Consider the following 22,653-nt stretch of genomic DNA (forward strand, 5'->3'; position numbering starts at 1 on the left):
ATCCCACTAGACCTACTGATCACCGCAAAGAAAAGAGGTTTGACTTGATTCTAAAATCAGAGCAAATAAAATCAGAGCATTGGAGGAGTGAGTCTCACGTTGTTCTCATCTAAGAGTTTTCAGCCTCCTTCAGGTAACAGGAAGTTTATCTTTTAATGCATAAATTTGGTAGTTAAAGTAACCTCAAAGAAATTTATTGAAAACACTAAGAAAGTCACTTCAGATTTAGCAGCTGAAAACTGTAGAACCTCTCAGCGTGCCATTACTTGAAAGCACGGCATCACAGGCAAACAGTTTGGCATTATTAGTTTTGATTAAATCTGATTTTAATTTCTACAGGTCTCTAGATGTTAATGCATTTAGTTCATTCTATTGTTGACGATTCATTTAAAATTCAATCTGCTTAAAAAGGTCGTTATATAATTATATATATATTGCACAGCTTTAGGAATGTTTCTATATTGAATTCTTTTATCCATCTTAATGAGTTAGAAAAGGTGAAGTGGAAAAATACAAATAGCTTTAAAATGCTACTTAAATATCATGTGAAAATAGAACTGCAAAGGGCCTTTTTGTAAGTTAAAACTCCACTGGAAGTTAGGCATGTGTTTCAGACCATAAATCATGAGATTTCAACTTGATGAAATTCATCTTTGTGAATACATAAAAGAAAATGGTGTGAATGAAATACAAATCTTTTTAATGTCCCTAATTTTCTTTACTAAATACTAAAGTCAATATGAATTACTGAACATGTAGGGCACTTAATTTAAGATGGGCATTAAAAAGTGCCTGAACTATTACAGGACGAGTTTCTCAACTGAAAACTCTCCACCCTTATCTCTCAAGGCACAAATATCATAAATTTTTTTTGAAAATGTGGAAGTTTGGGGCTGGAGCAATAGCACAGCAGTAGCGAGTTTGCCTTGCACGCGGCCGACCTGGGTGCAATTCCCAGCACCCCATATGGTCCCCTGAGCACGGCCAGGAGTAATTCCTGAGTGAAGAGCCAGGAGTAACCCCTGAGCATCGCTGGGTGTACCCAAAAAGAAAAAAAAAAGAAAATGTGGATGTTTGCATATATATATATGTATACATATACATATACATATATACATATAGTATATACATATACTCTATGGTGTCGTTGAGAATAGTTATTTTTAGTCATCTAAGAGTACTTCTTTGCCTTAGCTTATGTTTACCCACAGTGATACATTTACTGTACCTCTAACACCTGGTACCACCGTTTGTCTTACTATTTTTATCTTGTAATACTTTGGCATTACCTGAGAAGTCTAATAATTCTTTCTTCAAGTAGTCACTTGTTTTAGTTGCAAATCCAAAATTGGTTATGATTTGTTATTTTATACTACAAGGATTAAGCAAGTTAAGATTCCACATGCTCTCAGATCCAATCACCAACAGACAAAAACATATAATAAATAACAGTAAATACAGTAAGAGTAGTCAATAAAGTGAATTGATTTCCTTTTATCAATTTACTTTAAACTGGAGATCCTTAAACATGAAAAGCCATAGTATTTTCAATCATTATGAAATGTTATAATTTCAGCAAACCCAACATACTTATTAATTCTTTTTGAAATTATATAAAAACATTACTTTTGTTTTCCCAAGAGCCCAATTACTGAGACCAGCTTTTTCCAAAATGGCAGCACAGGTGTTTGCGCTCACTGGGGGTTCTTCATTCCACTTGTAGCAGAGAACCTGGTAGCTTTAAAGGGGAGAGAGGTTGGTTAATGCTCTACAAAGATCTAGAGTCTAAATATGATGGTGGAAACTTAACAACTATGGGCAGGGAAGGGAGACACTCCCCAGCCATGAAAAAGGGGATGATGGAGGTATTTAGAATAACCTGAATTCCAGTCTGTTACAAATTCAGATCAGTGTGCTTTTTTTACCTTAACATTTGTTTTTCAACACTCACCACTGAAACCACTTCCACAAAACTTGTAATTCATTAAAAAAAAAATTAATGTGTAATTAAAAAACCCACTGAAACCTTTCTCTGTCCCCTACAAGTAGGACTACCAGGCCAGGAAAAAGAGGGGAAGCTTTTATTTTTGTTTTCCCCCACTGTAGCACTGTAGCACTGTCATCCTGTTGTTCATCGATTTGCTTGAGTGGGCACCAGTAAAGTCTCCATTGTGAGACTTGCTGTTACTGTTTTTAGCATATTGAATATGCCACGGGGAGCTTGCCAGGCTCTGCCATGCGGGCGGGATACTCTTGGTAGCTAGCCGGGCTCTCCAAGAGGGCTGGAGAAATCGAACCCGGGTTGGCCTTGTGCAAGGCAAATGCCCTACCTGCTGTGCTATTGCTCCAACCCAATTTCACTGAAACACTGGAAGCTTATTTTGAAGTTGAATGAAGGCATTGTCTATCTTTGAGTTACCCTCTATCTTGCTCCAGAGTTTTTCTCTATTAGCTCATCAATAATGAAGGGGAATATGGGAAATGGGGGTTAATGTAGGTGACAACCTAAAGAAACCATAAGCTTTAGTGGAGTACAGGGGAGAAATAAGGTAAGAAAAACTAATTTTGATTGGTCAATAATCTAATAAACAAAGACAGATTTCTAGGGTTTCAACAACCCATATTTTTATTTAACTTGCTGCAAGATGATTAACCTGTCCAGGGGAAATAAGCATTAATAAGGTCTGAATTTGAAAACAGAGGCCATGATTGATGTTGGCACGGTGTGATGGAGAGTTCTCTCTGGGAGTCTGAGTCTAGGTATCTTTACGAATGATCTGCGTAAACTTGTACCCATTACAGAACTCTGTCGAATATCAATTTCTTTATCTAAAAAATTAGCCCTTGGATAAAAGTAGTAACATGTTTCAGTTCCATCAGGTTTGATCTCCTTAAATCTAGCAGATAAACCAGACACTGATAGTCATTTTGAAGAATCGAGGTCTAGAATGGTTTGGAATGAATCTGACAGAATGAATCTGTCCTTCCCCTGTCCTTCTGCTGATTCACTTCAGGACTCAACTTGCATGTAAATCCTTGTGACCCAAGTATCTACTCCATCCTTTCTATTAACCATTCCTTTGATACCAGATATGATAGTCAGAATCTCTTGGCTCATCACAATGATTCACTACAGAAGCTTCCCACAACTGTCTGCCAACATGGGAACCCATTTCTTTGAAATCTCTGCTCGTATGTTTCTTTTCTCTGTTGTCTGACCAATGTCAGAGAAAACCATCATGTACTTGTCTATGAATATGCAGCTTTCTGATTCAGCTGGGCCTATGAGAATGTTCAGAATCCAGACTTGGTGCATGGCCACTTTGCTTGCAAAGTGATTTAGACTCAATTTCTCCTAAACTGCCCAGGCCTCACCCACCCTTGCCTGCACCACTCTCAGCAGTTCAAGTACTTGACCAGAAGTGACTACACCCAAGTTCCACTGAACTTGTCCTTTGACAAACTTATTGGCTCACTATTGACCATTTCTTTTTTCTTCTATCCTCGTTTGAAGGAAGATTCTTTCTCGATTTGACTGAGTTCTAGATGCCATCTCTTTAACTTCTGAAATTTTCAACCCCACTTCTTTCTTCTGGCTTTTTTCATGCAAAACATCCCCCACCTCAATCTCTCTCAGCTAAAATGATCTTAATGCTCCTCATCTTCTACTAGCTCTGGAGTTACACAAAAAGTTTATTCACAACAACAATCTCCTTTTCTCTCCTCCCCTTCCCCTCTCAGTACCAACACTCTTATTTAACCACAGAGGCGTAATAACTTTTTTTTTAATCCACACTTGATCTTCTAGCGATGAGATCTTAAGACCATTCTTTCACAGCTGTTATTTCTGCATCATTTGCTACTGTTGACCACACTGTCTCTCTTCAGAGTGTCTCCAGGGTTTCTGCATGTTCCCTGCTTCTCCCTCTTAGTCACGGTGACATGCCCTGTATTTAGATGGGAGGCTTAAGTGGGAGCATTTTGCAATACTGCATTTCTTTCTGAGCTCTCTCCACAGGTATCTCATCTAAATGCATGGATACCTTTCTGTGATGATTCTAATGTCTCTATCTAATCCCTGTTTACATATATACTAAACACATTACTTCTTATCCACTGACACCCCCAAAGTCATCAGAATCTCTCACCCTTTCTTTCTTCTACCTCTGTAAATGATACCACTTTTTAAAAAAGGCACTGAAACAAAAAAATCCATGTGCCATCCCAGATTCTTCCCAACATCCTTAAAGGTCTCTGGAATCCCTGTCTTTCTCCTTTCTTAAAGCCACATGCTTAAACTAACTCTCCATCATCTTGTCTTCTAGAACTGCCCCCTAACAGGTTATGACCATCTTCACTCCCTTCTCTTCCTTCCTTTACCAGCTTCCACTGCTGTGTAATTATTTTCATGAAGTGAAAATCCAACCATGTCTTTTCCTGACTCTATTCAGGAGGCCTCTAATGTATATGCACATGAGTAGAGAAGTGTAAAAATAATAGAAAATGGAAAGGTAATGTGTGTTCTAAAGAGTGATTTAAAGTTATTGACACGTCTGAGGATTCCTGTGAAAGTTCTCTCCTCCTCTCTAGCCCTGCTCATCTTTGTAGCCTCACCTTTTGTCATTGTCCAGAGGAAGCATGTGCTCCACTTTTAAGAGTGCACCAAGTAAAAGATGCTTGGAGGGCCCACTCGGGATGGGAAATGCGGGCTGAAAGTAAGATTATAGACCGAATGATGGCCACTCAATACCCCTAGTGCAAACCACAACACCCAAAACGAGAGAGAGCCAAAGGGAATGCCCTGGCACAGAAGTGGGATGAGGAGTGGGGGATACGGTGGGGGTGGTGGGAGGGATACTGGGATCATTGGTGGTGGAGAATGGGCACTGGTGGAGGGATGGGTACTCGGTCATTGTACGTATATGACTGAAATGTAAGAACAAAAGTTTTTTATTATTTTTTTTATTAGTGAAACACCATGAGGTACAGTTGTAGACTTACAAATTTTTTGTGCTTGGGTTTCCGTTGTACAATGATAGAGTACCCATCTCTCCACCAGTGCCCATTTTCCACCACCACTGATCCCAGTACCCCTCCCACCGCCCTTATCTCCCCATCCCACCCTGCCTCTGTGGCATGGCACTCCCTTTTGTTCTCTCTTTCTCCTTTTGGGTGCTGTGGCCTGCAAAAGAGGCATTGAGTGGCAACATGTTCAGTCTAGAGTCTAGTCTCAGCATGCTTCTCCCATCCTGGGGGGATCCTCCTAATACCCCCATTTGGTGCTCCCTTCTACATCTGGGCTGCCTTTACCCCTAGAGTGTGAAGCTGGCCTCCAAGCCATGGAGTAAACTTCCTGGTATTTATCTCGGCTATTCTTGGGTGTTAGTCTCCTATGTTACTTCATGTTCCCCAGATGAATGCAATCTTTCTATGTCTATCACTCTCTTTCTGACTCATTTCACTTAGCATGATACTTTCCATGTAGTACCACTTGTATGTAAATTTCATGACTTCATCCTTTCTCACAGCTACATAGTATTCCATTGGAGCATGAAAGTTTGTAAGTCTGTAACTGTACCTCACTGTGATTCATTAAAAATAAATAAAATAAAATAAAGAGTGCTTTAAACTTTTCAAAGAGCCATGTTCACTCATGCCCCTGAGCTTTTGCGGTCTTTCCTTTGCCTGCATAGCCACTCCGAACCACACCCCTTGTTTCTAATTATAGGTAACAATTATGGGAGCTTGGGGTTGAGGCAAATGTATTATTGACATTAAGAATATTGATATCTATTGATAATATTTGGTTTTAACAGTGAATTTCATAAAATACATATATAATTACATTTGATGATGTAACTGTAACCTCATAACCCTGTTTAGTGTAGATACTATTGATCATGCCAATATGCAGATGAAAAATCAAAGCTTGAAGCTTATGAAACTCAAGTGACTTTAAAATTTACAAGTGGCAGAATTGGGATTTAAATCTGAGCTTTCTAACTCAGCATGCTTCTCCCATCCTGGGGGGATCCTCCCATACATTTAAGGCATATGTATGTACCTCGTTTGTTATATTAATGGTTTCTGTAAGTTCGGGTTGTATTAGAGTTTAAGTACCCGAACCATTGTCAGTAGGTACCTGTAGAAAATTAGAGCTAATTCAAGTGGTAACCTTGGGGCATCATTCATATAAATATTTGTAGTAAGGCAGTGTATGGTGAAAGTCAAGTTCATGTTGCGTGTTCTCCTTTAAGATCATTTTTTTGGGATTACAAAATAGAAGAGTTCATCCACAACAGAACTGACAAGAGGTCAGATGAATTCTGCACCAGAACAGGGAGGTTTATTCAAAGGGTAAGGCAGTGCAGAGGAGGGTTATTTAGTCCTATTTACACCTCCCCAGGGCCTTTGCAAGTTGTTTAGTCTTCCTATGGTTCTGCCAATTTGGACGACAGCTTTCAAATTAGTGGCAGAGAAAAGGTTTAGCCTTTTTATTTCTGGAACTTCCTCTATTCCAAACAACTATTCACATGTTTTCTATATACTTAATTACCTCCTCCTCATTCATGTGTCATAATTTGTGCTGTTCATTAATAGAAACATGGGATTTTGAAATATACGTAAGCATTTGTTTCCACTTTCAATCTCCTAAAGAAGCTACTTTCAATTATAACAGTCACCCTTCGCCAACAGACAGGCTTACTTTTCCTTCTGATCCATAAGGAAAGATGACAGAAATCAACATACCGCTTTATAAAGTTTGCAAAAAGTATGCGATGTGAGTATCCCAGCCTTCGAATTCTTGCTGTTTCCAAAATCCCCGTGTAGCGAAGCTGTAGCAGAACTTTTCCTCTATCATATTTTCTTGCCTGACGTTCATTATTTGGCTTGATGCAACGAACGAAATGAGGCTGGCCCACTGCCATTTTAGATAACAAATCCATCAAGGAGTACTAGAATATTTAAGAAAAATTAATTCCTCAATGTCGCCTACTAAAATGTGTGCATTTATAGGTATATCAATTATAAGATTATATTCTGAACACTACATGGGCTGGAGCAATAGCACAGCGGGTAGGGCGTCTGCCTTGCACGCAGCCAACATGGCCGACCCAAGTTCGATTCCTCCGCCCCTCTCGGAGAGCCTGGCAAGCTACCGAGAGTATTGGATATGCCAGACACAGTAACAACAAAGTCTCCAATGGAGATGTTACTGGGCCCGCTCGAGCAAATCGACGATCAACGGGAGGGCCTTTACTTTACTTTTTACATGTGCTCAGATTAATTCATAATTAATAAATGGAGGGAACTCTGCATTGATGAGAATTTTATTTAGAACATTTTTTTTTCTTTTTGGGTCACACATGGTGATGCTCACGGGTTACACCTGGCTCTGCACTTAGGAATTACTCCTGGTGTCGCTTGGGGGACCATATGGGATGACAGGGATGGAACCCAGTCAGGTGAGTGCAAGGCAAATGTCCTCCCCACTGGACTATTGCTCCAGCCCAACTTAGAACATATTTTATACAGATTCACTGTTAAAATTCAAAGGTAATAACTAGGGACTCAGCATTAAAAAGGTAAATTCTAAGGGTAACTTTAGTTAATAGCACTGTAGCACTGTCCTCCCATTGTTCATCGATTTGCTCGAGCAGGCACCAGTACCATCTCCATTGTGAGACTTGTTGTTATTGTTTTTGGCATATCAAATATTCCACGGGGAGCTTACCAGTATCTGCCATGTGGGCAGGATACTCTCAGTAGCTTGTTGGGCTCTCTGAGAGGGACAGAGGAATCGAACCCAGGTCTACTGTGTGCAGGGCAAATGCCCTACCCTCTGTGCTATTGCTATTTTCTCATAGTTTGTAATTATATTCACTCATGGATAGTTGAAAATTTCTAATATTTAGGTACCATATGGTTTTCTGTTTCTATCATTAATTTTTAAAAAAATTTATTTAGTGAATCACTGTGAGGTACAGTTACAGACTTACAAACGTTTGTGCTTGCATTTCAGTTATACAATGATCTAGTACCCATCCCTCCACCAGTGCCCATTTTCCACCACCAGTGGTCCCAGCATCTCTCCCACCAGCTCCACCCCATCCTCTCCGCCCCACCCCATCCTCTCCACCCCACCCCATCCCACCTCTTTGGCAGGGCATCTCCTTTTGCTCTCTCTCTCCTTTTGGGTGTTGTGGTTTGCAATACAGTTATTAAGTGGCCATCACGTTTGGTCTATAGTCTACTTTCAGCCCGCATCTCCCATCCTGAGCAGACCCTCCTAGCACCCTTTACTTGGTGGTCCCTTCTCTATCTGAGCTGCCTTTTCACTCAGCATGTATGGCCAGCTTTTAAGTTGTAGAGTAATCCTCCTGGTACTTATTTCTACTATTCTTGGGTGTGAGTCTCCCATTCTGTTACTTTATATTCCACAAAAAAGCGCAATCTTTCTATGTCTGTTTCTCTCTTTCTGACTCATTTCACTTCACATGATACTTTCTAACTATCATTAATTTTTAAATCTAATTCTTTATAGAAATTGTGAGTGCAACCACTTTAATCCCTGTTAGAATCATATATTGACAACACGGACTGATTAATCCATGCAGTTTAATTTATAGGTGTAGTCATTAAAAATAAAAAATCTTATTCAAACTCTAGTCTGTTCTAATTTGTTTTCTTATTTTATAGTTCTGAAAATCACAAAATGTTAAAAAAAAATAGTGTTCTATCGCAATGCCTTGTAACAGCTGCCAATTCCTGGATGACAGGGATGATCTGGAACCCCAGTAAATTAGGATACCAATGATCAGGATTATAATTCACTATTTCTTGACAAGGTAAAAAAATAAAAGAACATACTGTTTATGGCTGGATCCCTTTTAGGGTTGGAAACAGAAAAGCCTGTACTTACAAGCTTTTGAAAACCAAATATTGGAATTGGGCAACTGACAAAGCTCTGGATTTGCTTGGCTCAGATGTGATCTTCTGCAAACAGCTGGGCCAGCCAGTGTGGAACTCCTTTCATTACGATTATCTGTGAATCATCATTCCTTTAGTCATGCAAACATCTGCCAGACACTGGAGATATGGGGTGATCTATGTGCTTGCTGGCAGTCTGCACAAGATCTTACTGCAATGAAACTTTTCTTGAGGAACAAGGGAGAGTGTTATATTCTCTCCAGAATGAAAAATAACTTGACAAATACATTACCATATATTGGATTTTCTACCACTCTTTACTTGAGCCTGCAGAGTAAAACAATTTGATGAACTGATGGTTTAAACCTACCACACACAGCACTTGATGGTAATCGCAGTGTTATGATAATGGTCCTGCATAATTCACTCCAAACAGAAACTATCTGACTGTAAATACTTGCAGAGATTCAGCTGGGCTTCAGTCCTGATGTAAGGTGAATGCATCAGCAGCATATAAATGGGTGAGGTGCTACTTGAGAGTTTTAAGCACAAGCTGTCTATTGCGTGTACATTTAGGACTTAAAAAACACACTAGCTCCCCCAACATTTGAGGCAGTTTTCCAACCATGGACCAATGCTCCTGACCCTTGTTTCTACAGTCCTTAGGTATTGGTCTCATATTATGTTTTTTTAATATCCTACAAATTGGTACGGTCATTCTATGTCTATCCCTCTCCATTTGACTCATTTCACTCAGCATGATATTCTCCATGTCTATCCATTTATAAACAAATGTTATAATTTCATTTTTCCTAACAGCTGCATAGTATTCCATTGTATAGATGTATCATAGTTACTTTGAACACTATATGACTGAAACTGGACAATAATCAGCTTTGTAACTAACTCTATATCTCATGGTGACTCAATAAAAACAAACACAAACAAACAAACAAAAAACCACCTAGCTATTTTTAAAAGTATTTCAGGACTCTAGTAGGGAATGGATTTAGTTGTTATAGTAAATTTAACCCAATTTCTTTCTTTTATCTTATTCTTTTGTTTTGTTTTTGGGCCACACTTGGTGATGCTCAGGGCTGACTCTTGACTCTGTACTCAGAGACAGCTCCTGGTGGGCTTGGGGAAACATATGGGATGATGCCAGAGAGTGAACCTGCATTGGTCACATGCAAAGCAATTACCCTACCCATTGTACTATCACTCCAGCTTGACGAATACATTGCATTGTATTTAACCCATCCCCCCACATTAAATTGTACTATTAATAATTTATAAGCTTTAGGTGGAACTTTCTTCATTTTCATTGACTGCTTACTATGACTTTATCAGAAGAGATAAATAAGAAATGAGACAAGGGGGAGAGTTATTTAGAGTTCTTCAGAGCAAAACCTCTTTCCTTTATCCCACATCGTCCAAGGAAGAAAGTTTACCTTGATCCATGCCAAGAACACAGTGACCCGTTTCCTGGGCATGTTACTATGTTTCCCTAGGGTCATGGGAGAGGGAATTCATAGTTATTTTACCACCAAATTACAAACATTTTTAGCATTTTATTCCAGTGGAAATTTTGGTACAATGGGAAAATCTTGATCATTAAGATTGACCTAGTGTACGATGATTTTTTATTTATTTATTTTTAAAAAAAATTAGTGAAACACCATGGGGTACAGTTGTAGACTTACAAATTTTTTTGCTTGGGTTTCAGTTATACAATGATCGAGTATCCATCCCTCCACCAGTGCCCATTCTCCACCACCACTAATCCCAGTATCCCTCCCAACCCCCATCCAGCCATCCCACCCTGCCTGTGTGGCAGGGCATTCCCTTTTGTTCTCTCTCTCTCTCTCCTTTTGGTGCTGTGGTTTGCAAAAGAGGCATTGAGTGGCATTCATGTTCGGTCTATAGACTACTTTCAGCACACCAATCCTGGGCGGATCTTCTCAACACCCTTTATTTGGTTCTCCCTTCTCTATCTGAGCTGCCTCTACCCCTAGAGTATGCGGCTGGCCTCCAAGCCATGGAGTAAACCTCCTGGTACTTATCTCAGCTATTCTTAAGTGTTAGTCTCCTATTTTGTTACTTTATGTTCCCCAGTTGAATGCAAGCTTTCTATGTCTGTCCCTCTCTTTCTGTCTCATTTTGCTTAGCATGATACTTTCCACGTGGTACCACTTGTATGTAAATTTCATGACTTCATCCTTTCTAACAGCTACATAGTACTCCATTGTTTAGATGTAGTGTACGATGATTTTACAGATAAAAATACCAAAGCAAAAGAATCCACAGGTTTTTTTTAAACCAATACAATCTATTATAACCTGTATAGGACAAGAAGTGAATAGAATAATAAAAATTCTCTTTTGCGAACAGTACTCTGATATTTATTAGCTTTTGATCTGTCTCATTTAGAGAAAATGATGTCCCTTAGCACAATATATTATAACTTAATATCTTACTCTAAAATAGGAGGCAGCTGTTTGTGTTTTCATGTTAGTTGTCTCTCTGGCATGAGATATGGCTTCTCCAGTTTCAGCCTAAGAAAACCAAGGAAGACAGTGAGGCTTCGGTTGTGTTTCTGATCAACAAGAACTATGAAGATTTTTCCTTCAGGTTATCAGGCAGTAAGCATTTCAGCACATGAAATAACAAAATGTTGTTATTTTCATGTTAAGGTCTTTATTCTGACAGTCTTCCTGGAACTTTAGTTGATAAACCATAGAACATATCTCTGAGCTTTAACTAATACACAGTTGGTCTTGGTGTGAGTTAGGGTTATGTCAGAATGCATGGTTAGTTTGGTGATAAGCAGTAACACAACCATAACAAAAATAACTGTTTAAGACAAAAAGAGCGAGATTAAAAGGAGAGACGCTAAAGAAAAGGCAACAAAAAGTTCACTCTTAGGAGTTCACATATAATGGTACTGCGAGGACTGGATTCTTAGACCCATTGCCACGAAAATTTCATTTTCTTACCTTTGTGGTATTGGTGGATTTTTCTGAAGTCTTCATTTGATAGTTTATTATATTTTTAGTTTTAGAATGTGGCAGATTACCTATGGGAATGCAGATAAAATTAATGTATCTTTTAGAAATCTTAATGGTGAGATGTTCACCATTTACTTAAATGCAAAAATAAGCATGGCTGATCCCATAGTAGTTACATGCATATACTTGGTTAACTTCATTCAAAATTTTAGAATGCAGTGATATAATGTAAAAATTCACAAAAGTTTTAAATTAAGATAAAAATTATAACTTGGAGAACAAAAAGCAGTGAGTTTTGGATTTCCTTCTAATGGTTATATATATGGAGTAATTCTGATAATGTGTGCCTGATAATGTGTGCAGAGCAAGGTGTGCCTGGTACTAGGTCTATATAAATGTATACAACTCAAGGCCATGAAAAACTTATGGTGTTATAAAGAAATTATAGCTTTGGAAGCCAGGAAGACCTGGATTTGAATACCTACTCTAATCATTGATTTGCAAGACCTTGGATCTTGGTCTTTGAAGGTTGCAGTTTCAATCCACTAAATGAGAGATTAGTTTCAATCCACTAATCCTTCATTTAGTGGACTGAAACTAAATGATAACAACCTCTGCCTCGGAGAGTTTTGATGATATGTGATAAAATGTTTGGTATAAATGGCACCTGGAAATGTTACCACAGACTCTTGTACTGAGGCCCTCCACCTCAACCAACCCATACTGCCAGCACTTATCAAGCTTATAGTCTTCAAGCTGCCCTTCAAATTCAGTATCATTGCAAAGCAATTACTTTACTTCATGCTCACTCTTTATTAAAACACATTTTGTACTGTTGAAGACAAGGTAACAGGTTTATAATAATGTGCTACTGTTTATGGTCTTGGTGTGCAGTCAGCACACCTCATTAGGTGAAGTAAAGATGACAGTTTTAGTGAATCCTTCGTTGTTTTTTTAGTTGCAAAGGAATGACTCAGAGAGGATGGTGGGGGAAGAGGGCGCTGTGTCTGGGATGTGGCCAGCAGTGTATCTGCTCTTCCCATCCCTTACACAGGAGAGGTGCTGTGGTGTGTGTGGTGGCTTTGTGCAAATGCACAGAGCGCTCTTCACTCCAGGTGTGGAACTGGCTGAATGCAGCCGAGTATATAGACAATAGTTGATTGTCAGAGGGACAACTTTATGATGTTCACTGAGTTAAATACTATTTTTGTTTTTTGTGTTTTAGTATGACCAGGAAAAGTTGAAGATTTCTTGGAAGTGTGATAGAGTACACCAATAAGTACATTAATGAGGCTAGACCATAGTTTAGCGGATACTGTTTCTTTGTAGCAGCCAAAATAGAAGCAAAGTTTTAATTTCATTTGAAAATTTTAAAAAAGAAGAAATTTAGTAAAGAATTCGTAACTTCAATTTAACAAATTTCTACACTAGTCATCAAATTCTTTACAAGTCAAATAAAGGTCTTTAAAAATTCAATATTTGTATCAACAGGATAGTTACAAAAAGCATTGAATTTCAATAAGAATTTCACTAGAATTTAAGGTAGGAAGTGATAAATTCATTATAAAATTTATATAGAAAAGCAACGGAATTGTAATTGAATTATAGTATAAAACAAGAATAAATTAGGGTAACTTAGACTATATAATTTAAAAGATTTAAAAGTAAAGCTATACAGATAGAGAAGAGAGCATCAAATAAAGGGTGTTGTGAAGACCCTCCCAGGGTGGGAGAGACATGCTAAAAGCAGTCTATAGACCAAACATGATTGCCACTCAATGCCTCTCTGGCAAAACACAGTACCCAAAAGAAGAGAGAGAGAACAAGGGGGAATGCCCTGCCACAGCGGCAGGGTGGGACGGGGGGTAGGGGTTGGGGGTGGATGGGGGTGGGAGGGATGCTAGGACCCGTGGTGGGGGAGGATGGGCACTGGTGGAGGGATGGGTACTTGATCATTGTATAACTGAAACCCAAGCACAAAAATTTATAAGTCTATAACTGTACCTCATGGTGTTTCACTAATAAAAAAAATGATTAAATAAAAAAAAAGTAAAGCTATAATAATCAAGAAGTGTGGTACTGACATAAAAATGAATGTCAATGACAAAGAATAGAGTTCAGTAATAGTCTTGGAGTTATATAGTTCACTGTTCTTCAACAATGGTATTAATCTGAAGAAAAAAATCTTTAAAACATATGGTACAAAAACAACTGGAATGGTGTAGGGAGGAATGGTGGAAAGGAAAAAGAGGTGATGAGGAAAGATTATTTCAAAGTGATGAATATGCTACTTATTGATTATGGTGACAATTTTACAGGTGTTTGTGCAATTAAAATGCATCAAACTTTACTGTATAAATATTATTTATTACACTTCTGAGTCTTGGTCGCTGATGGGATTACACGGCAGAGAACAATGCAGAGTCTCCTGCATCCGTGCCTGGCTGTCCTTGCCGGGGCCCCTTGGATGGGAGCGGGTTGAGTTTCCCTCCCCACCCGAACCAGGGCTCCGGCAGCCAAAGACCTCCAGAACCAGCCACCACCATGCTGAGACCACTCTCCACACGCATGAAGGTACCGGCAGAGGAACAAAGGAATGCGGGTCCCAGGGCTAAGATCTCCAAGCCTGTTCGGATTGGGGCTGAGCATCCTCCACCCTGATCCTCCACCTTCCAGTTGGCAGGGGTCACACCCACCAACTGGCCCCCTGGCGCCGTGTAATCCCATCAGCGGCCAAGACTCAGAGACTATAAAACCCAGCTTCCAGTACCGCGTGGCTGCAAATGCGGCTGTGCGACATCTTATTATGACATCTTATTATCTCATTCCTACTTTGGACAAACTGGCAGGCTACCGAATGTAACCTGCCCACATGGCAGAGTCTGGCAAACTCCCCATGGTGTACCCAATATGCCAAATACCAGTAACAATGATGGGTCTCATTCTCCTAACTCTGAAAGAGCCTTGAATATGGCACTTTTTAAAAAATCTCAGGGCTTGGACGAAGGAGACGTTACTGGAGCCTGCTCGAGGCAATCGATGAATAACAGGATGGTCATGATCATTATACTTCAGTTGATTTAAATAAAACTATTAAAGAAAAGCAGAAATTTTAAACTCCAATTAGAAAAACAGCAATTTTTCTATTTAAATTCAAATGCAATTTTCTATTTAAATTCAAATAAATGGTCAGTGTAGAAGAAAAGTATACAAATTTTCAATCAATAAGGAAGAGTCACTAACCTTTATAACCTTCCAGAGTCAACCAAGTCTGAACCAGTAGATAATTCTAAATTTTTGTAGGTGAGCATGCTTTTATAGTGTGTATGTAGGATACCACCGTTTTTCCTTTCCTTTAATGAAAACCTAGCCTTTTATATTTTATTATTTTCTTACAATCTGGGCAAGGAATATTAATAACTGAATGTTCAGAGAGCCAAAAATAAACCACTATGATAAATTGAGGATTTTGCTCATGAAAATCAGAGATCAAACCACAGTATTGGCTGAGGAACCCTCTCAGTTACAGGCCATGATCTCAGCTCACCTGTTTTGGAGAGTGGCTGGTTGACGAGCTGCCGAATCACACTGTTTTCTGATGATCTCAAAAGTAGCACGATATCAGTTGGAAGAGTGTCTCTATTTTTAGCCAAAAACCCACTTGCATTATAGAGGACCTGTTGATCAAATATTCTATCATCATTATCACAATCAATGTTACTGTTATTTTTATTCTCATTACCAGTGGAGAGCTCGTTTTGTGTTCAGAAACAGAAATAAAGATTTATAGAGGTAGACCCTACAACTCAGTTGGAGTGCTTGAGTATAAACTATTTTTTTAAAAGAAAAAGGAATTACCTTGAGATACACAGTTACAAAGCTGTCATCCATGGTTGGGTTTCAGTCATACAGCATATAGCATTCCAACACCCAACCCTCCATCAGTGTACATTTCCCACCACCAATGTTTCCAGTGTCCTTCCCATCAACCCCCATCTCTCATCTCTCCCACTCTCAGCCTGCCTCTCTCTCTCTCTCTCTCTCTCTCTCTCTCTCTCTCTCTCTCTCTCTCTCCTTTTGGGCACTATGGTTTGCAATACAGGTACTGAGAGGTTATCATGTTTTTTCCTTTACCTACTTTCAGCACAGAGTTCTTATCCAGAGTGATCATTTCCAATTATCATTGTCATAATGGTCCCTTCCCTATTCTCCAGAGTGTGGTCTCTTCTCTATCCCCCAAACTCTTTAGGCTTACATTATATCTTGTCAAAGAAATATTTGAGTCTCACTGATTTTACTTAGATGACAGTGGCCAGAGAAGTTAAATTCCTCTCATCAATTTAGTTGGAAATTTTATGGTTTTTTTTTTGTCTGTGTTTGAAGGGCAGAGGCTGTCATCAAAGAAACACCTGAGGGTCACCCAGGTCTTCTCACTGCTATGATCATTCATTCACCCACAGAGCCTCCTCACTTCTGTGATCACTCATTCATCATTCATTCACCCACTGTGAGTTGGCCAAATCTATTAATCGATAGTTTCAATAGTGGTGTGGTCTAAATACCAAAGGGGTGTTTGCATTTCTGGCACTTCTAAATAATTTTATGACTTTATAAAGATCATTGTGAGCCAGAGATTTCTGTAGGAAAATCCAGTAATGTTATCATTAAGGAATGAACCATGACTTTCCAAAATTAGTATGTTGAAATCCTAACTCTTAATATGACTGTATTCAGATACAAGCTTACAGGAGATGAGTAAGGTTAAATGAAGTCATAGGGGTGGAATCCTAATTCTGTAGGCCTTGTAATGTCCTCTAAGAAGAGCTAAATATAAAGCCAGATATCTATTATTCTCTGCCTCACTTAGGTACATAGAAAAAAAGACCCTTATGAGGATAAGGGAAAGTCACTGTCTCTCTGCTAGTCATGAGAGATCTCTCTAGAACCCCACCCTGCGGCTTCCTGTATCTTTTATTTCTTCACTACTCAAGCCTCCCAAACATTATGTTATAGCATGCCAAATCAACTAACACAGTTGTTAAGGACAACTATAACATGATACCAGCAAGGCATCATGACAGCAGATATTTTAAAGGAGTGTTGTTTGAGAAATCATGTTTTGAAAACCATGACAGAAGCTCTAACTAAAATAATTTAAGGTTGATATTTTCCAAGTGAGAAATTATGTGACATAGAGGACTGCTAGTCTATAAGAATGTTGGGAGTTCTGTGCTGTTTTGCACATGTATTTCTCATTCTCTGTATTCTTTCTTGACTTGAGTGATTTTATTTATGACATCATTGTGAGGGAATGGACTCTTATTTTCCACACAAAAGAAAGGAAACATCTTCCTGGTGTAGGACAACATATCTAAGTCTTTCTTGGCGTGGGAAATTGTTTCTATCAGTGCATAAACATTTCAATTGCTCCCATGAGGTTAATTTAGCTATCTGACTGCATCTCCAGCCTGACACCTCCTCTTACTAGGAAGAGAGACCGAGGATGCATTGATGAGATAAGCCTCAAAAATGTATTCTAAAATTTCTCAGGAGATCCTAGGGTTGCTTCAGTGACTAAAAGTGCCTGCCTTACAAATGTGAGACCATGAGTTTGATCCTCAGTGCTACTTGCATGCATTGAGTGTGGTCCCTGTGCTTCTGCTAAGACCCCAGCCACAGAGTGTTCAATCGTGGACACACAACCAAGTATGGCCAAGTATGACATCAACTCTCATTAAATACTTCTAAATGGGCTCACGTACCATAAGTATAGATAGATATGCCTGGCGAGCACTGCAGCCAAGCATTTGAGAATTGCAACCAAGAGCCAGGAAGCCCCTGTCCCACTCCATCACTGCAACCACAGCAATGACAAAAGGAAATGGAAAATATTTCCAGTTATTATTAAAAGAAAGAAAAGGTCAGTAAGTAGTCCCAGTCAATCTCACTCAAAATCAGATGTTAAGATCTTAAAGTTTTGTCCTACTTTTCCCTTATTTTCTCCTTTCCATCATTACTCCCTCCCTCCCTCTCTCCCTCCCTTTCTTTATGTCTTTTTGAGGAGGGCAGTCACACCCATATGTGCTCAAGGTTTACTCCTTCTCTGCACTCAGGATAACTTCTGGTGGGCTCAGAGGATTATATGGGGTGCTGGGGATCAAACCCAGTCCACCATGTGCAAGGCAAACATCCTTCCCACTCTACTTTCATTCCAGCTCCCTCTTACTTCTTAATGGAAATTTCTCTGAAAAAATTATTTGATGAAAGGCTAAAGAGAAACTTGGTCCTAAATCTCTAAAGTGCTTACCTTTCCTGCATAATGATGAATTCCAAAACTAATTCCAAAACTTTTGGGCCTCCAGAAGTACTGTGATTTCAGATTGCCTTCAAATTTTTCTGCAGGACAAAATATGAAGTCTAATATTAAATATGAAGGAGAACATAAAAATATTGATTGTCAGAATAATTCTCTTTTACCATTAAAAGGAAAGCATGCAATGAAAAAGAATTTTATGTAGCCAATTCAGGCATTTTTGAAAAATGGTGGCCATAGCATGAGACTAGGGTGTTATGTGGTAGAATGGTGAGGGCTACAAGAGGGAAGCAAGGTAATAAGGAGGCCCTGATGGTCTGTATATGGTTGCCAAACACTATTTTGGAGTTCCATTTCTCATACTTCGCAAACATTAGGACAATTGGGAGGCTCATCAAAATAGATTGCTGGGTTCCACCCCTTATATCAAGTTTGCAATTGGATCCAAAAATTCATGTTTCCAGCAAATTCCCCTATGTTACTGATATTCTTGGGATAGAGGAACAAAACTATGGGAGAGAGACAAAGAGGTTAATGAAATACAATTTGATGTCCAGCCATGTCTTGGAATTTTGGTGTTTTAGCCCTCCCTTTCCAAAGATGCAACCAGAAGTTACTGTGGATTACAGAAGAGGATGATATGATCATAAAGATAGGTATATTACAATAATAATTTCACCACCCTTAGAGAACTTGTTATCCAAGAAGAAACATTTTTAGTTAGAATTAAGTGACTACTATGAAATGACATTTCCCCAAACCGTGGAGTTGTTTTCTTTTCCACTTAGAATCTTGTTTGATTAGAAGAAAGAATCAATCAATGATTCTGAGGGACACAACAACACAGATTCGATAAGATACAGTATAACAAAATAAAAGAAAAGGGAAACCTAAAATTCCAGCAAATGTCTATTTTTTAAAAATAACCAATTAAGTCCTACCCTCAGGGAGTGTGGTGTTTACACACTTAAAACCTGAAATATCTGAAAATGTAGAATTCAGTTTCAAAAATATTAGTAGTAGGGAATTTATTTTGTTTTTGGGGGGCCACACCCGGTGACCCAAGAGTTACTGTTCAGGAATCATTCCTGGTAGTGCTTGGGGAGGCCTTATGGGGTGCCAGGGTTTGAATCTGGGCCAGCTAAATGCAAGGCAAGCACCTTACTCCCTATACTATCTCTCTGACTCCCAGTAGTAATAATTTAAAATAAAATTTTAGTTTTTTTAAATTAGGTCTCCCAAAAAATGCTCCAGGGGTACAGGGCAACTCTCCACAATTTTGGCCCACCAGGCAATTCTGTTGAAACTGCAGTCTGAGGATGCGGTGCTCATTTTTGGGACCTCTGATGACCATCAGAGTCATGCCACCAGCTCATGGGGCCTTACAGGGTGATGCCTGATGATTCTTTAGGGGCCATGCAGTGCTAGAGATGGGAACCCAGGTCAGGTGCAGGCAAGGTACACACCCTAATCTCTGTAATATTTCCTGAACCATAAATATTTATGGGCAGTGCTCAGGGAGTTCATATGTGGTGCCAGAATGAAACCCAAGTTGGCACATTCAAGCCAAGCACCCTAGCCGCTTTATTATCTCACCAGCCTATGTTTTCATGATTTTAGATGATCGAAGTCTTATATATACATCTCTCCTTTTCAAACAAAAATAAATTAATCTAATCTTTCTTTGACAACCGGTAATACCATGAACATTCATTAATGTGCTGAAACTGAGAAATAGTTAAGGTATTTAAGTTTATTTGGCTCTATTAGATGAATTACTAGATTGGCAATAGAACAACAACTAGATTTCCTTCACAGTAGCTATTTCTTTCAAATTCTAGAGTACCCTACAACTTCTAATTTGGGGCTGGATCATTTCTCTTTGTTTATTTGTTTGTTTGTTTGTTTTAGGTCCAAACCCAGCAGTGCTCAGGGCTTACTCCTAACTCTGCACTCAGGGATCACTCCTGACAGCTCAGGTACCATTTATGGTGCCACGAAAAAGCAAGAAATAGACTTACCTGCAGTGTGCTATCTGGACCTGGGGTTAAATCATTTATAAGGTCATTTCTAAAATAAAATACTCAGGTTGGGAATCTACGATAGGATAAGAGAAGACCAATATTGAAAATTGTTTAACTTGTTTAATTGTTTAAATTGTTTAATTTTTGGCTCCTCTCTGGAAAGAAAGATGGCGGCCGCACGGGAGCCTTGTGGAAAGCAGGTTTGAGCCGGGGCTGGCGGGAGCGGCAGGGACCTCATGGGAAGGGGGGCTTTGTGGGCCGTCCCCCACGCCCCACCGAGGTCGCCAGCTGCCCCCCACGAGCGGCTCTCCGGCACGGCCACGACTCCAGGGCACAGAAACCAATCTCTTAACTAGCTAACTTTTAATAGAAATTCTTCCAGCGTCAATAAGTAAAATAGCAGAAATTCAAAACTGCGCAGCCGCTATTGTGGCCGCGCAACATCATTTTATTCTTAAACCAAGTTGTAGAAAGCAAATCATTTCACAACGCTGTTTCAGCATGTCTGATTGTGGGGGGTGGTCGTAAACTCTAAACAATAATTGTGCATCTTCTATCGAAATAATCTATCTAGTCAAAGTAGATAGAGTATTAACTAGAACTCATCTGCCTCACAAGAATTGGGAGGGGTGGGAGGTGGGGGTCTATTGGGGTTCGGGGTTAAAAATGAGTATTGGTAAAGGGAAATGTGTTTGGTATCTACATGACTGAGACCTAAACCCGAAAGCTCTGTAACTTTTCCCACAGTGATTCAATAAATAAATAAATTATAAAAAAAAATAAATTGTTTATTTTTTGTTCTATTATAAATATTCACAGGTCTAGTCACTGTCACTGTCACTGTCCTCCCATTGTTCATTGATTTGCTCGAGTGGGCCCAGTAATGTCTCCATTGTGAGACTTGTTACTGTGTTTTGGCATATTGAATACGTCATGGGTAGCTTGCCAGGCTTTGCTATGTGGGCAAGATACCCTCCGCAGCTTGCCAAGCTCTCCAAGAGGGGTGGAGGAATTGAACTCGGCTCGGCCAGCTGGGCCGGCTGTGCGCAAGGCTAATACCCTACTGCTGTGCTATCGCTTACAAATGTAGGCTCCTTGATAAATATTTTTTTTTCTCCAAGACAACTAAGAAAACCTTAACATATCATCCAGACTTACATGAATGTATAAAGAAAGCCTGTAATGACATAGTGGATTCAAAACTCACCTACGAGAGTCTGGTCTGTGGCTTTGGGAAACCTACTTTCTTCATCAAGTAGGGAGAGCAAACCCATTGGCTTCTGCAGAAATATATCTAAGAGGGGTCGGTTATCTTCGTATTCAATAACTCTAGCATCAACATCTTCATGTAGGTATTCATTCTACAACAATACATGATAAGGATAGAAAATTTACAAAAATTTTGTGATTCATATGTAGCTTGACAAAATTACCCAAAGTTTTATTTTGTATATATTTTAATAACTTTTTTCTCAATGACCTTACTCAAAAGCTGAGAGATATCATTTTATATCTCCCCAGATCTTGTTCATAGTAAGCTTAGATTATATTTAGAATACTATTAAAGAGCTTCTGTCTCTACTCAGTCTCTCTGTGTCTACTAGAATTACAGACACATTAAACTTTCTAAATTCAGGAGAATATCTGATGGTGAACAGGGAGAAGATGACACTTTAGAATCTACAGGACATTGATTAGCTATATCTTAGAATTATATATTCCCAATTTAGGCCTTTATCTAGTTTCAGAAATATTTCTCTCAAGATTTACATAACTTCTTAGATGCATTGACATTTCCTCACATGCTAAATAGAGGTAATCATATCATCAAGTGAAAATATCTGGCATATTAATAACCATTAGCTGTTGAGTACATTTTGAGATGTTTAAAGTAAAAATAGAAAAAAAATTTTAACACCAAGGTACCAGCACAACATATGCACTGCTGAGATATTTTAAAAAGGGGCATGAGGAACAGCATTGTGGATTTCTGTGCTTTTATCTTCACACTGTCACCCACACCTGTACCGAGTCTCTGAAAGTGACACGTAAGCATGATCTCTGAACTACAACAAAAATGAAAAAAATTATTTTCATTCAATGCTTTATAAACTACATAATGGGGTGATTTAAAAGATCCTTGTTTTTTCAGCCACACCTGGTAGTGCTCAGTGGCTATTCCTTGGTGCATGCTTGGGGAGTTGCGGGGGGGGGGGGGTCACTCCTAGTGGTGCGTGGAGGACTATGTGAGGCTGAGGACGGACCCTGGGGTTCCCACATGCAGAGTATGCCATCCAACCCTCTGAATTATCTCTCTGACTCCCTCAGTGGATTTTAAAATATAACTTGAGTGATAAAGCTAATGTATAAATATTCG

At 39.1% G+C, this 22,653-nt stretch overlaps 1 protein-coding gene across 1 annotated transcript in view; it reads right to left on the minus strand.

The window, feature by feature from the left end:
* Positions 1 to 22,653, minus strand: part of MYO3A (myosin IIIA) — a 176,542-nt gene that overhangs the window by 45,817 nt on the left and 108,072 nt on the right. The window contains exons 19-25 of the mRNA XM_056107182.1: positions 21,484 to 21,637; positions 18,247 to 18,335; positions 15,487 to 15,616; positions 11,928 to 12,007; positions 11,409 to 11,486; positions 6,751 to 6,956; positions 1,627 to 1,738 (exon numbers count right to left, since the gene is read on the minus strand). Of these exons, the coding sequence (XP_055963157.1) occupies positions 1,627 to 1,738; positions 6,751 to 6,956; positions 11,409 to 11,486; positions 11,928 to 12,007; positions 15,487 to 15,616; positions 18,247 to 18,335; positions 21,484 to 21,637 (849 nt within the window). The remainder of the gene's footprint in view (positions 1 to 1,626; positions 1,739 to 6,750; positions 6,957 to 11,408; positions 11,487 to 11,927; positions 12,008 to 15,486; positions 15,617 to 18,246; positions 18,336 to 21,483; positions 21,638 to 22,653) is intronic.

The sequence above is a fragment of the Sorex fumeus genome, unplaced genomic scaffold (genome assembly GCF_029834395.1).
Source record: "Sorex fumeus unplaced genomic scaffold, SorFum_2.1 ptg000007l, whole genome shotgun sequence".
NCBI classification, from domain to species: Eukaryota; Metazoa; Chordata; class Mammalia; order Eulipotyphla; family Soricidae; genus Sorex; species Sorex fumeus.